Source organism: Gambusia affinis, linkage group LG03, assembly GCF_019740435.1.
Source record: "Gambusia affinis linkage group LG03, SWU_Gaff_1.0, whole genome shotgun sequence".
NCBI lineage: Eukaryota > Metazoa > Chordata > Actinopteri > Cyprinodontiformes > Poeciliidae > Gambusia > Gambusia affinis.
The window spans coordinates 21,042,995-21,057,424 of NC_057870.1; the positions used below are offsets into that span (position 1 = coordinate 21,042,995).

Consider the following 14,430-nt stretch of genomic DNA (forward strand, 5'->3'; position numbering starts at 1 on the left):
CTTTAATCTATTTCAGTGTAATTCTTTTGTCATGCATCTACCCAGTGATAATTTGTTACTGGGAGTGAAGGGGAAATTAAAGAGCTTTTTTGTCTGCCTCATCATAACGCTTTCCTGTTTTTTTTAATCTGGTTTCATCTGTTGTGTGACCAAGCTTCACCTCCCATAGAGATGGTTTCTCGTTCCACTACAACACTTTGATATTTACGTATTTATTCTTTTTTACTCTGTGATCAGAATCTGCTCCTGTTGTGATTGTTTTATTTCTGATTTTTGCTGACATGGTTGTTTAATGTAACTATGCTGTCTTCAGTTCACACAGGCAAAGTCTTTTTTATAGAGAAAAAATATATTTAATTTGGAAATACTTTACCATGACAACTAAAGTGTCAAAACAGCAAAAAAGATTTAAATCAAACAGAGGCTCTGGAAACTGTGGAAAATTGCAGGACATGGTTCATGGTGACATCACAGCCCTTGTCTCCAAGAGGGGATTGCTCTGGAATAAAAGTAGTAAAATATTTAATTACCTAAATGTTACTTATCAAAACTTAAAGTCAAGTCTACAGGTCCAGACCTGTGAAATATTTGTAGCATGGGTCCTTGTCCTGAAGGTTCAGTGTGTTTCATCCTTTCCTCCCATCCTTTAGTGGGGCGAATCAGCCTGGAGGGGTCTCTGTTCACATGACCATCCATCTGAGGAGGAAAACCAAATTATTTCTCTGAGACCAATGACTGAAATCTTTGAAATCGAGACTGAAATATTTCAGGCTGCTCACTGCACCTTTTCCTTTAGCTTAGCAATGATTCTTCTCTGTCTTTCCTCTTCCTCCTTTTCCCTCAGCTGCCTCTCATGAAGCTTTGCCTCCACCTTGTGAAGATCCTGCAAAGGTGCAATCAAACTATGCAATTTGTGTAAAGGTGTTATCATACCTTCTTCTCGCTGAGCTCAAAGGAACCTGCTGTTTATTGTCTGAACACTTTTTATTACAAGTAATTTAATGAGAAACTCTGAATTTGAATAGAGAGTACAAACTTACACCTTATCTTTTGTTTTCATGTATTTCTAAGACTTTAGAACTTGGTACCCTTTCACTGAAGCTTTTGATGACTTTTGTTGCCTCTCTTCGCTTCTCCTCCCATTCCCTCTGTTCCTGCTCTCTTTTTCTCTTCTCCTGCTCCTCCTCTTTCTCACGCTTCAATCGCAGATGCTCCTCAAGGACCATCTTTAATTCCAGCTGGCGACGGCGCTCCTCCTGATCAACAGAGAACATTTTGTTAAAAATAGGCATCTGCTGAGGGCCACAGTAAAGTCATTATGTGATTTTAATTATGAAAAGCAGTGCTATAGTTAGAAAAAAAAATTCTATAGTGAAAACATGCAAAGCACCTTTTCTTGTTTTCTCCTGTTAATCTCCTCAGCCAGTTTCTGTTCTCCTACTTCTTCCTCTTTTCGTTTTTTCTTTTTCTTCCATTCCTCCAGGCGCCGTGCCACCTCCATTCTCTCTTCCTCAGTCCTGAAACATAAATGACTTAACTCAGCTTGTGTGAGGCAAATTTGAAAAGTTTCTGATCTGAATTTATTCAGCTGTTGATACTCACTGCTGTTGCTCAGCCAAGTTCTTGACTTTCCTCCCTTTGCTTTGTGCCTCCTCCATTTCCTCTTGAGTTTGGATCCTCGTCTGACGTTCTTTATCTTTACTGGCTTTCCAGCGTTGAATAGCCTGCATGGGATGGGAAGAAAACGGTTAAAACTGGACAAAATACATGTAATGCAAAGATTCACGCATGATACGTACCAAGCCCTGAAAAAAAGAAGCACTACACTAGCTGTGTAGTGCTTAACTGTGACATGCATGGAGGAGCATACATGACTTGATTTTTTATTTTTTTTCTGAAATAAAACTTTGAAAGGTGTGGTGTACATTTGTGTATTAAGCTTCTTTCACTGCGAAGCCCCTAAATAAAATCCCGTGCAAACAACTGCATTCACAAGTCACCAAATGAGCAGACATGGTTCACCTGCACGCATTTCAACCTTATGAACCCGAGGAACACAGCAAACAGCTCAGGGGGGCTGAAGATAAAAACATTCAACATTCTTCAAGTTTTCATTTGTGTAAAAAAAAAAATAAATAGTGAAAGGGTTCCATCTTTTGCAAGGCATTGTGCATGGGAGACCTGGAAGATAAACAGGATTTTTTTTTTTTTTTCTGCTTCTACTTCCTCTAAACTCTAAGATCATGCTTTGCCACATTTCTCCACCTCTCTCTTTTTGTCCTGCAGGTAAAGCAGCTCCTGATGCCAGTCCTCATGTTGCTGGATCTCCTCCTGTGTTTTGCTCGGCAGGCAGAGTTTGGCCTCTTTCCTGTATGTCGACCGCCCACCGTGCTTCATCCAGACCTGTCATTGTTAGAACAATAAAGCTGCTCCACTAAAATTGCCAAAAATAATAAATAAGTAATTAACAACACAACTTTGTATTCCTTACTCTTAAGAACGCTTGGTGATCAAATTGGTCCCAGCCTCCATTAGACCCTCCAGTCTTCTGCAGGAAATCCTCCAAAGCTTTGACCTCGGCAGGGAGATCTTTGTTGAAGGGGTTGGCCTTAAAGAAAACAGAAGAAAAAAAATAGCCTGTCATCCCTTTTCCTTATTTATGTGAGTGTCAAACCACAAAGAAGAAACATAATGGTGTAAATTGAAAACCTTCAGAGTAGAAGCTGCAGGTAATTTAGGGTTTGACTTGACAAGAAGACTCCAGTTTTCAAACTTCCTCTCATAAGCAACAACTTCCTGCTTGCACGTCAGCTCCTCCTTTGAATATTCCTCAAAGCTGAGCGAAAGTAAGAAACATAAGGTTTGATTCCTTATAATAATTTCATTTCACTACAGATAATCTTAGTCTATAAATTATGCTTTCTTTTTTATTTCCATTTTTTCTACTTCCCAACATTCTTTGATGCACTTAAACCTGTTTCTCATAAGATGCACACTTTTTGTATGTGTATACCGAGTGAATGTTGTGGCTTTCATACTAAATTACCAAAGATTGTAAAGGATGCAGTTACATAACATCAATCATAAAAGGTAATATGTCCTTTTTTCCCCATTTTCCAGGCTAAAGTGATGTGAAGATGAATGTTTAGCAAATCTTTTTACCGTAAACACTGATCCTCCTTTAGAGCATTTATCGACACTTCCACATCTAACATTATTTCCTTAAGTCTTTCAATCACTGGAAATACAAAGAAAATTGCAGAAACAATATCAACAATAAATTGTCCCAAAGACTCTAATTTTCACATCACTGACACTGTGTATTTTATTCTGAGGTTCAATTATTTAACTTGTAATGTTATTACACATATAAACTCGGAAAGTAGCTCAAATATTGATATTAATAATAACAAAAAATTCATGTCTATAAGTTTTTCTAGGTAATGGACAACAACAAGCGAGTTGCAGGTTCTTTAACATCAAGAAACAGAAGTCTTACATTCAGGAGACGGCTTAACATCAGTTAGGTGTTTCTGAAATTTCTTCACACCATTATTGATCTTCACTAGCTGCTTCTGGAGGATCATCTCTGAAGAAAAGCCATAATATTATATTTCAGTTAAAACTGTACAACAACATATTGAAACAGTCTGGTTTCTTTACCGGGTTTCTGCAAGTTTCAGCCACATTGAAGATACTTTACGAACATCAACATTTAAATTGATGGTCCACACAAATTGGAGCTTCAGTTTCAGAACTATTACTGATGAATGGTTTTACCAATCTACTTCAAACCCGTTGCACACATAATAATACAGTATGGATTTTAAACCTTCAACACAAAATGACATACGATGTGATTTAAAAAATTAAAGACTTTGAATTTCTGCAATTGTCAATAAGGTTTGTGTTAGAAAAAAATGAGAAAATTTCAGGCAATATTTGACCAATGGTTAAAGCTTGACTGAAACAACTTGGCTAAAACTAATGTTATGGTTAGATTTGAAGAGAGTGAATCAATAAAAGCTCATAAAAGAAGGATTGAAGGTTCAAGTTTGTTTAGAAAGCAGTCATCTTCTGTTAGTGCTGCTTGAATTAGAAGCATTTCTAATCATGAGCACACATTCATCATTACACATATAATTTTGTATTATTTCCTGAAGTGTTAAATCTATTTCTTTACAGGAGCAATCCATTCTTTTTCACATTGACTGCACATCCTCGTGTGAAACAGATGCCTAATGTCAAAAAAGAAAATCAGCTATAAATTACTTACTTTGAGAAGACCTTTCTTTCTGTAGTATTTTTTCATATCCTTCAAGTTCGTCAATGACATCTGTCCAGGGATTCTTTCTGGACAGAACAGTCAGGGCTCTCTCTTTCTCCAATTTTTCAATCCTGCCAGGCAAAAGGCAAATAACTGATTTTAAAGTCAGTGGTTACATTTATAGGGCAGGGATATTTTTCTTGTTTCAACTTCTTGTTAAATGTGTTTCTAAATCACAGGGTATGAATATATGTCCCTTTAAGAACACAGGCTCCCAAATTACAGACAGCAGTCTAGATTATGGATCTAGCTGAAGTCATATGTATTAATCCATCAAATATTGAGTCTAGTTAAGTCAGTATAATTGATATAGAAAATATTTAACTAAATAGTTTTGGGTGGATGAAATAAACAGTTTTCGAGTGGTTCTTTTATATATCTGTTAAGCTTTATGTGATTTGATTTATCCTTCATTGTACTACAAATGTTAAAGCAAATTTCACTCACAGCCTCCTGTTCTTCTCTGCCTCCCGCAGAAAGCGACCGGCTTCCTCTCTGTTCAACCTTTTCTGCTTTCTTACCGTGGAAGACGAAGTGGTATGGGGGACACAAGACTGTTCCTCAAACTAAATCCATTTTAAAATAACACAAACAAATGAGCGTACGAGTGTTACAGTGAACGTAATAAATTTTACTATCCTAAACGTCATGCAGTTTGCCTAAAATACTTAACTTAAATAATGGAGAACAGCTACAAATGCATTTTTCACAAACTACAGTATCTATCGGGATATTCATATATTTCCTTACGTTAGCACTCACTGACAGTTTAGTTAATATGTCAATGTCTACAAAGCAACAGTGTCTGTGTTTTAAAGAAAATAAGAAATGTAGCTCGTTAAAATGTACCGTGAACAGTTCATCATCCAATACAGCGGTTGCTAAGGCGGCCATGTTTGATTGAGAAAGTAAACAAAGCAAACTTTATTGAAAAGGTAGCGCACTCCTGTTGTTTCCAGTTTTAACCAGCAGAGGACGCTGTGTGCCGTCAACATCATTCTCCTGCTCTGAATATTTGAACGTAACAGAGATTGTCAACATTGTATTGCCGACAGTGTTGACACAAGAATCACTCTTCACTTTCATTTGTGTGATGTTTTAGGCGTTTCTTCCATATGAAGTCAACCCACTGTTCTCAGAATGATAAAGAACTATGGTTTGACTCAACCCAGCTTCATTTCAAAGTTTTCAGCCACTCTCTGGTGGATTTACTGGTATGTTCAAGTTATAGGGTCCAGTTCTGCTTCAACTTTATTTTTTTAACAGATGGGTCTCACATTTTCCTCAGAAAGATTCATTGTGTGCAGTGGTCAAGTCTTACTGCAGCCAAACTCCACCAAAACATCACCTCCACTTCTATACCTTTTTGTTGATATGAGGTTCTTTCCCTTTAATGCTGCATTACTGTAGATTTATGTCAAACATCTCTTCTGCTTTGATGTCCATATAATTCAGTTTAAGACCTATCTGAAATAACAAACATTATTTCAAAAGTCCCTGTTTTTGTCCATGTTGTTTCTGACAAACTTCACTTTGAACATGTTTTTCTTAAGGACAAATCTGTCTTCCTAGTGAGAGTTGTATGGAGAGATTATGTAGTCTTTTTCCAATGTTTCAGACATTTCATTTTAACTACAGCAAAAGCCTCCTGCAGGCCCCACGATGTCATTTTTAAGGGTTTTTGCAGAATTATTTTAGCATCTCACTATTTACTTTCAGGGTGCACCTATTTGGATGACCAGAGCTGGGTGTTTTGACCATTGCTTTGAATTTTCTCCAATTGTAGACAATGAAGTGGCAGATTTTAAACTATTTTGAGACCCTTAGACGCTTTGGATCTTACTGCAAGAGTCAAGGGCACAATAAACTAAATGTCTGGAGTATGAACAGAGTAAACATTTTTTTAAATGCTCAGAAAGTGTGTGATTCTAAACATTTTAGTGGCTTTATTTATTCCTCACCAGAATCAGCATGCTTAGTACATTTTACAGAAGCATTTTAAACAATATTTTCTTTGTTTCTTTTATATTACCAGATTTTAAAATTGTTTCAAAAACATAAACATAATCAAAATACGTTGATAACACACAGGCTTCCAGAGAGCGCCATTCTACTGATTATTTTTCTATTGACCTAAAAAACTAATTTTAGAATTTTTTTCCCTTGTGAAAATGACTTGCATAAAAATATTTTTGACAAACAACCTGACAAATTGTGGTGGTTATGTGGTTTAATCGAAAGCTTAAATCAGCTCTCCAACATGCTGTGGTTCTGCTGTAAATGTTATTTTTTATGGAAAGAAAAAAATGGGCAAACCATGATCTGCTAGTAAGAGTGTGGATTTATTTGTTGTAAATTGAATAAGATTCACTGCATTCAGAAAACCTTTGTGAGTTTTTAATTATGCCCAACTATGCTTCTAAAAATAGCAATGGTTACATTTTAATCCTAGTCTTGCATTGGTCTGTTTTATCATTTCGATTTTTCTCGCACTCACTCTGAACTGAACCAAGAAGTCTTGAAATCAACAAATGAAACAAATGATTTGCTCAATAAAATGGGTTTCTATTGTCTGTAACCAAACATTTTTCCTGCAGTTTGACTGGGTTCTCTTTGGAAAAAAAATGATCACTCTCTATCTCTAACTCAGAAGCTTCAGAGTGCATTTTGACACAGCTCCATGGTTAGAACCGCCTACACACCTCAGTCTCTTCAATAACAGCTTATGCATTCTGCAGAGTCCTTGACTTTTTCTGTAACAGCTTTTTCATAATGGCCAACAGCTATAATTATTATGAGAGCTGGCAAAGTGACAGTGAGAGAGAAAATAGAAGTGTGTGGAGGGACTGCTGTATAAATAGCAACCTGTATCCATTATTGAGTGCAGATATTGGGGATGGTCTCTCCCATGGGTGCAGAGGCAGAGTTGTCATCGTCACATAAATAGTAACTGCTCTCTTTAATGAAGAGTGTTACAATTTCCTATCTCATCCTCCTCCAAGAGACTCGCTTAATTTGATGAAAGACACAATCTGATGGACTTTCTGCTGGTCACTATAACAAACAAGGCAAACCGGAGGTAACAAAGTAGGGAGAATCCGAATCAGATGAGCAGGTGCGCCAAAATGGCAACGTAATAAAGCAACTGTAAATGAAAATATAATTATTTCTCCTGGGCAGGAATGTTATTTTTGGACTTCTGGTGCAGTGGCAAATGTCCAGCTATTACAGAACCTCACATTTCACCTGTCACTTTATTTAGTTAACACTTGACATAAAATGGACAAGTGGCTGCATGGTTTTTGTCACATACAAACGGTGCAAAAATCTTCACATCCCTAAATCTTTTGCAATTATGTTAAAGCTACACATTTCAGTATGTTTTAGCATATTTTAGGGGATTGTGCAATGTGCACTTTTTTTTATTATCATTTTTTTTTTTTTTTTTCAAAATCTGTTTATTGTCTTTTACAATTCAAAGAGACATACAGACAAATAATTCACAAGTGTACAAAACACTTAACAAAACTAAAAGAAAAGAAAACACATTAACAATTTAAACATTCAAGGTGACCAGCATTAGTTGATTACAGTGAGACAAAATATTTTAAGATTGATATCTCAGGGGAGTATGTAGAGACTTAGTCCAAGAGATTTAATCACAGTCCACAGGCTAGGAATGAGGTGAAGGCAACGTCCTCCCTGGTTCTAGGCATCCCGACGTCAGTGTTTAAGTTTCATACATTTGGAATTAACATGAAGATAACAGATTTACAGTCATTATAAGAATAATAAACATAATCAGAATTAGCCAGAGTACATTCAGTCAATCCTCATTATGAGTATTTACATTTTCCAAGAATAGCAAAAACTTTTCCCATATCTTTTGGAACACATAGTATTTACCTTTAATCATAAAGGTGAGTTTCTCCAAGGCAAGAGAGCTTGATAATGTAGACATCCAAGTTTTTAGCTGGGGTCTGGTTACAGATTTCCAGGACCTGGCTATACTATATTTAGCCTGCACCAAACAATAAATTATGGACTTTTGATCGACCTTGCTTATTTGAGTTTGAGCAGGAAAAATTCCTAAGACACACAACCTAGGACAGAGATTGAGATCAATACCAATGATAAGTGAAATTTTATCCAAAACCTCCTTCCAAAATTTCTGAATCTCAGGACATTCCCAAAGGCAGTGAATCAAACTGCCTTTATCTCCACATTTAGCACATGTATCCGGGATGTTGGAATTAAATTTATTTAGTAATATTGGAGTAACATATGTTCTCATCAACCACTTGTATTGGATTAATTTAAATTGAGTATTAATAGATTGTGTCTGTGCTTTCAGACAGGCCCTCTGCCATTCTTCTACTGATATGTTACATTTCAAGTCTTCACACCAAGCCAGTCGTTTGTGCTCTGAGGATGTCTGGGAGCTGTCTTTGATGATGTTATAAAAGCGGGATATTAGGCCCTTCTTCAAATGGTCATTTGTTGCCAATTCTTCTATAGAAGTAAGAGTAGGCAATGTTAGAGATTTTTGAGTACCCATGACAAAACTTCTGATTTGCAAAAACTTAAAAAAATGTTTAGTTGGAATGTCAAATTTTTGTTTCAAATCTTCAAACCTCATCATAATCCCATTATCAAATAAATCTGAGATTTTGCATAAACCTTTAGCAAACCATGTTTTAAAGCCCATGTCTTTCCTACCTGGTTCAAATGACATATTGCCCCAGATCGGGGAGAATTGGGATAATGTTGGTATTTCATTTTTGAATTTATGTACATCAAACCATACTCGGATAGTATTTTTAACAAATGGGTTGGAAGTATTTTTTAATAACTCTTTGCATTTCCTTGAGTATAGATATGAATTTAGGGATAAAGGAGTGGCATTTATATTTTCTATTTTTACCCACGACAGATCAGTTGCTGAAAACCAGCAAGAAGCACTAGAGAGCTGAGCAGCCCAATAATACCACTTAAAATTTGGCACACCTAGCCCTCCTCTGTCATATGGAAGATATAGTAAGGATAACCGTAATCGGGCTCGTCTGTTGTTCCAAATGAAGTTATTTAGGATTGTTTGAATTTTGTAAAAAAAACCGTCAGGAGGATTAAGGGGGATAGCCTGGAAAAGATATAAGAATTTAGGGAGAACGTTCATTTTGAGAATATTTATACGGCCAATCATAGATATAGGCAAGGTAGACCATCTATCAAGCGATTCCATTATTGAATTAACCACCGGCGTGTAATTTGCCCGAACCAGGTCATCTATGTTTGGAGTAATCTTTATGCCTAAGTAAGTAAGGCTCTCTTTTGCCACCTGAAATGTTGTATGAATTGGAGGATTATTTCTTTCAGCCTGTTTTAAAAATAGGATGGCGGATTTAGATTCGTTAAGTTTATAACCGGAAATATAACTAAACTCGTTAATAGTTTCGAGAAGTTGGGGGATTGAGCAGTTTAGATTGGACAACATTAAAATAATATCATCGGCAAATAATCCAATTTTAGATTCAATATTTTTTATCCGGATGCCATGTATGTTTTGATTATTCCTTATGGCAATAGCCAATGGCTCAATTCCCAGCACAAAGAGGAGGGGCGAGAGGGGACAACCTTGACGCGTGCCTCTACCGAGATTAAATGATTTAGATACAATGTTATTAGTTATAACTGAGGCAGAGGGTTTATTATAAAGTATTTTAATCCAGTTTATGAAATAACTACCAAAACCAAATTGAGAGAGAACTTTGTAGAGATAATTATGTTCCACTCTATCGAATGCTTTTTCTGCATCAAGTGAAAGCAAAGCTGTATCAGGGTGTTCATATTTAGCATGAATTATATTCAGCACACGACGGATGCCGTGATGCGCTTGCCGCCCTTTTATAAATCCGTTCTGATCAGGGTCAGAAAGGGATGGTAAAAATTTCTCAAGCCTGATTGCTAGAACTTTAGATATTATTTTGGCATCAGAATTTATAAGTGAGATTGGTCGGAAGGATTCGCATCTAGTGGGAGATTTCCCCGGTTTAGGTAGGACTGTTATGATTGCATTACGTAGGGAAGGAGGTAATTCTTTAATGGTATAACTTTCCAACAGCATATTATAGAGGGGTTGCAGTAATTTGTTTTTAAATATTTTATATAGGTCCAAAGGAATCCCATCTGGACCAGGTGATTTTCCTGATTTTAGTTTGTCTATTGCATTTGAGAGTTCACCTATAGATATTGGCATATCCAGATCCGATTTAGCTGTTTCACTAAGTGTGGGGATGTTTACAGAATTAAGAAAGGAGTCAAGTGATGCTTGTGGTATGTGCCCTTTAGACGTATATAATTTTGAGTAATAATCTTTAAAGAGATCATTAATTTTTTGAGGATCAGTAGTATTTTCATTTTCAGATATAATTTCATTTATTGCCCTCTCATTCTGCAATGCCTTAATGCGCCACGCTAGAAGTTTTCCTGCCTTCTCTCCCTGATCATAGTAGGATTGTTTCAATCTGAATATCTCTGATGAAGCTTTGTTAGTGGATAGTTTGTCATATTTTGCTCTCAGTATTAGCAGTTCTTGTTGCTTTTCTTTAGAGCCCTTTAGATTTAACTCAAGCTCAGTCTCTTTTATTTGTTCTTCAAGTTTTAGCATTTCCATGACAGTTTTGTTAGTTTTATTTTTTGTGTAGCTTATCATCTGACCCCGTATAAAAGCCTTAAAGGCTTCCCATCTAATAGATGCTGTAGTCTCAGATTTATTAAGGCTGAAGTAATCATCAATATTTATCTCAATAAATTTCAGAAATTTGGGCATTTGCAACCAGTGGGGTTTTAATCGCCAAATAGGATTACGATTAAACGCAGTTATGGGTGAAAATTTAAGCATGCATAGTGAGTGGTCGGAGATCAATATGCTTTTGTAGACACAACTCTTGGTTCTGGTAACCAAGGAGTTTGAAATTAGGAAGTAATCTATACGGCTATAGCTATTATGGGTGGTTGAGTGGCAAGAAAATTCTTTCTTTTTTGGATTCTGTACTCTCCAGATATCTCTTAAGTTTAGTTCAGACATAAAATGTTGAATAACCCGTCTACTTTTAGGGTGGGATAAATCTAAACCTGATGATCGGTCGAGATTCGGATCTAAAGTACAATTAAAATCACCGCCAAAGATCACATCACCGTGAAAAGCTGTAATAGAGAGAAACAAATTATTGTAGAAATCAGGGTCATCTATATTAGGACCATACAGGTTAACCAAAATCAAGTTTTGGTTCATCAGTGAGGCTTGGATTATTATGAATCTCCCAGCAGGGTCTATGATAGTCTTTTTTATACAAACAGGTAAAGATTTATGAATAAGAATTGCCACGCCCCTAGAGTGAGGAGAAAATGAGCTAGAAAATATTTGACCAGGCCATCTTCTTCTTAGTCGTGCAACTTCGTTTGTAAGCAAGTGTGTTTCTTGGATAAAAACCACTTTTGGATGGTATTGTTTAAGTCTATTCATTACTTTTTTGAGTTTGATCAATTTCCTAAGGCCTCTTACATTCCAGGAGATCACATCAACAACGGACTCAGTACTCATTTGTTTAATGTCAATATATCATCTCTTTCTGTTTTTTGTCTCAACTGTAGGAACTTGCACTTTACAACCTGTTGAACATTGCACCTTGAAAACATTGAACATTTATAAACACAAAAGACTTTCCTGAGATTTCCCACCAGTGGGAATCTCCCTCTCCCTTTCCCCTCTATTCTGTGACTTGGCTATGCTACTGATCCTAGAAAAACAGGAGCAGAAAAAACGTCTGCCTAAACAACTCGCACCACAACATTAAACTGCGAACCCCGACCATAGTATCCAAGAATTGTTCCCCACCGCTATGAGGGGGAGACTTAGTCGAAATGTGTATTGTCCAGGATCACCGATCAAATGAAATATTGATCCTTATTAAACCTTGCTGACGCCATCTATCGTGTAAGCGTGGTTACCCGTCAGTTTGTTGTCTTGCTTTCTGTATAAATTCCTCCACCTCCGTTGGCGTGTGGAAGAGGAAGCGATTACCGCGGTGAAAAATCCTCATCTTTGCTGGGAATATCAGCCCAAAGTTTATATTCAGATTACGGAGTTGTTGTTTCACCTGGTCGTATTGTTTCCGTTGTTTCACCACATCCGCGGATAGGTCAGGGAAGAACATCACATGGCGGCCGTTGTACATCACCTTTCCTTTCAGACGGGCTGCAGTCATCACCCTCATCTTGTCTTGATAGTTTGAGAATTTCATGATGATCACGCGTGGCGGGCCGCCTGGAACACTCTGGCCCTGCAGCCTGTGGGCCCGCTCGATAATGGGGGGGGATGGAAACACGTCCTGTCCCAGGACCTCTATCAGCCAGGTTTGCAGAAAAGCAGCGATGTCCCCTTGTTCTGTCTTCTCGGGTAAACCCACGAGTCTCAGGTTGGATCTCCGGCTTCTGTTTTCAAGCTCGTCCACCTTCAAAGCGAGATCCTGGATTTTCTTTTGTATGGATGTTTCTTTGCCTGTTAACGAGGCGACGCCGTCCTCCAGGTTGCTAATGCGGGATTCTGCAGAGGTAAGCCTCTCGAGGAATACTCCAATTGTGTCTTTAATTTCTTGATTCGAAGTTATAATTTCCCGTAGTTGCGTGGTAAAGTGAGTTTTCAAGGCTTGAATTGCTTCCAGGAGGTTAGCTTCAGAAGTCTGGGAGCTAGCGTTAGCTTCCTCCATGTGCTCGGTTTCCACTTCGCTGCTAGCCTCGCCTTCGGATCCCTCTTTGCTGGTAGTTTTCGTTTTTAATTTGTGTTTACTCGGCATCTTGGCAGGTTGAATTGAATCCCAGAGAGTTTGCTCGAACAAAAAATATATTAGCAGTGGTCTAGATATCTAAATGTAGAGTATATTGGTCGGAGCTCAGAGCCCTGCAGCTGCTCAGTCAGACGCCATAACCGGAAGTTCCGCAATGTGCACTTTTAATATAATAACATAATAATAATTGCATTTGTAAATTTCTTCTTGGATGCAATATGATGAAATACTTCAGGTGCCATGCAACGAATCTTATCTATGCAGACAACTGAAGGCAGACTTATTAGGGAAAGGTTCAGAATAATGAACATAGAAAAATACACCCAAGAGAACCACAGAGAAAATAACTAATACAAAGAGAGGAAAATCTAAAAAGACCTAACCAAACTCAAATGAGAACCAAAACACAAATACCCAAAGAGCGCGACAAAGACAGGCATTTTAAGACTGGATGAGGTGCAGAGGTCAACACCTCTGGTGGAAGAATCTGTGGTACACTCCACACAACTGGCTTGTATAGATGAGTAACCAGAACAAAGCAGAAACTGGGAACAAAGAGGCTAGTTAGATTTAATGGGACCAAAAGATCTGGGACTTGGGTAGAAATTCACCTTTCTGCAGGAGTACAACCCTAAACATGCGTCTGTAATTTAAAAAAATTAAGCAGCATTTCGTATCACGAAAAAACATCCACTCACAAAAACAAAAATATCCCTAATACTAAGGGATAATAAAGGATGTTTCTATTCTATTCCATTCTACTCCTAGCATTAAGATGTTTCTATAGCAATCAGTGAAATACTTTTAGTTGAACAAGTTCCAACTTTTGACTTTCTTTCAGTGCCTGAACCTTCTGTTAAAGTAAAGAAACTCTTCTCACAGCTTGTCTCAAACCTAATTTTCCAGTTTTGAAGCGTTGCTCATATGCAACAACCAGAACAACCTCTATGCCCTGTAAAGGCTGAAATGGAAGATGACAGCAGCTAAATGCGAAGAAAGAAAAAAAGCGAGATTATATGGAAGACGTGACCTTTGATCTCCTCTCAGCAGCTAATGGATTGGTTGGAAATGTTATGAGACACGATCCCTGTAAACTGAGAGGTTGATTTTCCGTGAAGGGATGTCAGAAGCAGAAGCTGGTACATGGTTATTTATGCCACCATGTTTGTGTGCAAGCATGTGAGTTTATATGCTCTAAAACCAGCAGCAGTCAGATGTGTTTACATATCTAACTCCTCATCTGTAGCGGCTTCTATC

The 14,430-nt window shown here is 37.4% G+C and overlaps 1 protein-coding gene across 1 annotated transcript; it reads right to left on the reverse strand.

The window, feature by feature from the left end:
- Positions 1-99: 99 nt before the first annotated feature.
- On the reverse strand, positions 100-5,262 carry LOC122828170 (coiled-coil domain-containing protein 112). Its single transcript, XM_044111498.1, has 14 exons — positions 5,177-5,262; positions 4,775-4,893; positions 4,277-4,398; positions 3,500-3,589; positions 3,163-3,238; positions 2,710-2,836; positions 2,492-2,608; positions 2,266-2,403; positions 1,603-1,724; positions 1,391-1,517; positions 1,089-1,256; positions 785-883; positions 578-696; positions 100-499 (listed from the first exon to the last, which is right to left on the reverse strand). The coding sequence occupies exons 1-14, from the start codon at positions 5,219-5,221 to the stop codon at positions 469-471; spliced, it is 1,500 nt and encodes a 499-aa protein (XP_043967433.1). The 5' UTR covers positions 5,222-5,262; the 3' UTR covers positions 100-468.
- Between the last annotated feature and the right edge of the window lie 9,168 nt (positions 5,263-14,430).

Bases quoted from the DNA above. Each gene is read 5' to 3' on its own strand.
- LOC122828170 (XM_044111498.1), bottom strand. From the start codon at position 5,221: ATGGCCGCCTTAGCAACCGCTGTATTGGATGATGAACTGTTCACG. The intron at 3,239-3,499 runs GTAAGACTTCTG...TTGTATTTCCAG, and splicing joins TGTTAAGCCGTCTCCTGAAT to TGATTGAAAGACTTAAGGAA. The intron at 2,609-2,709 runs GTTTTCAATTTA...GTTTTCTTTAAG, and splicing joins CTGCAGCTTCTACTCTGAAG to GCCAACCCCTTCAACAAAGA.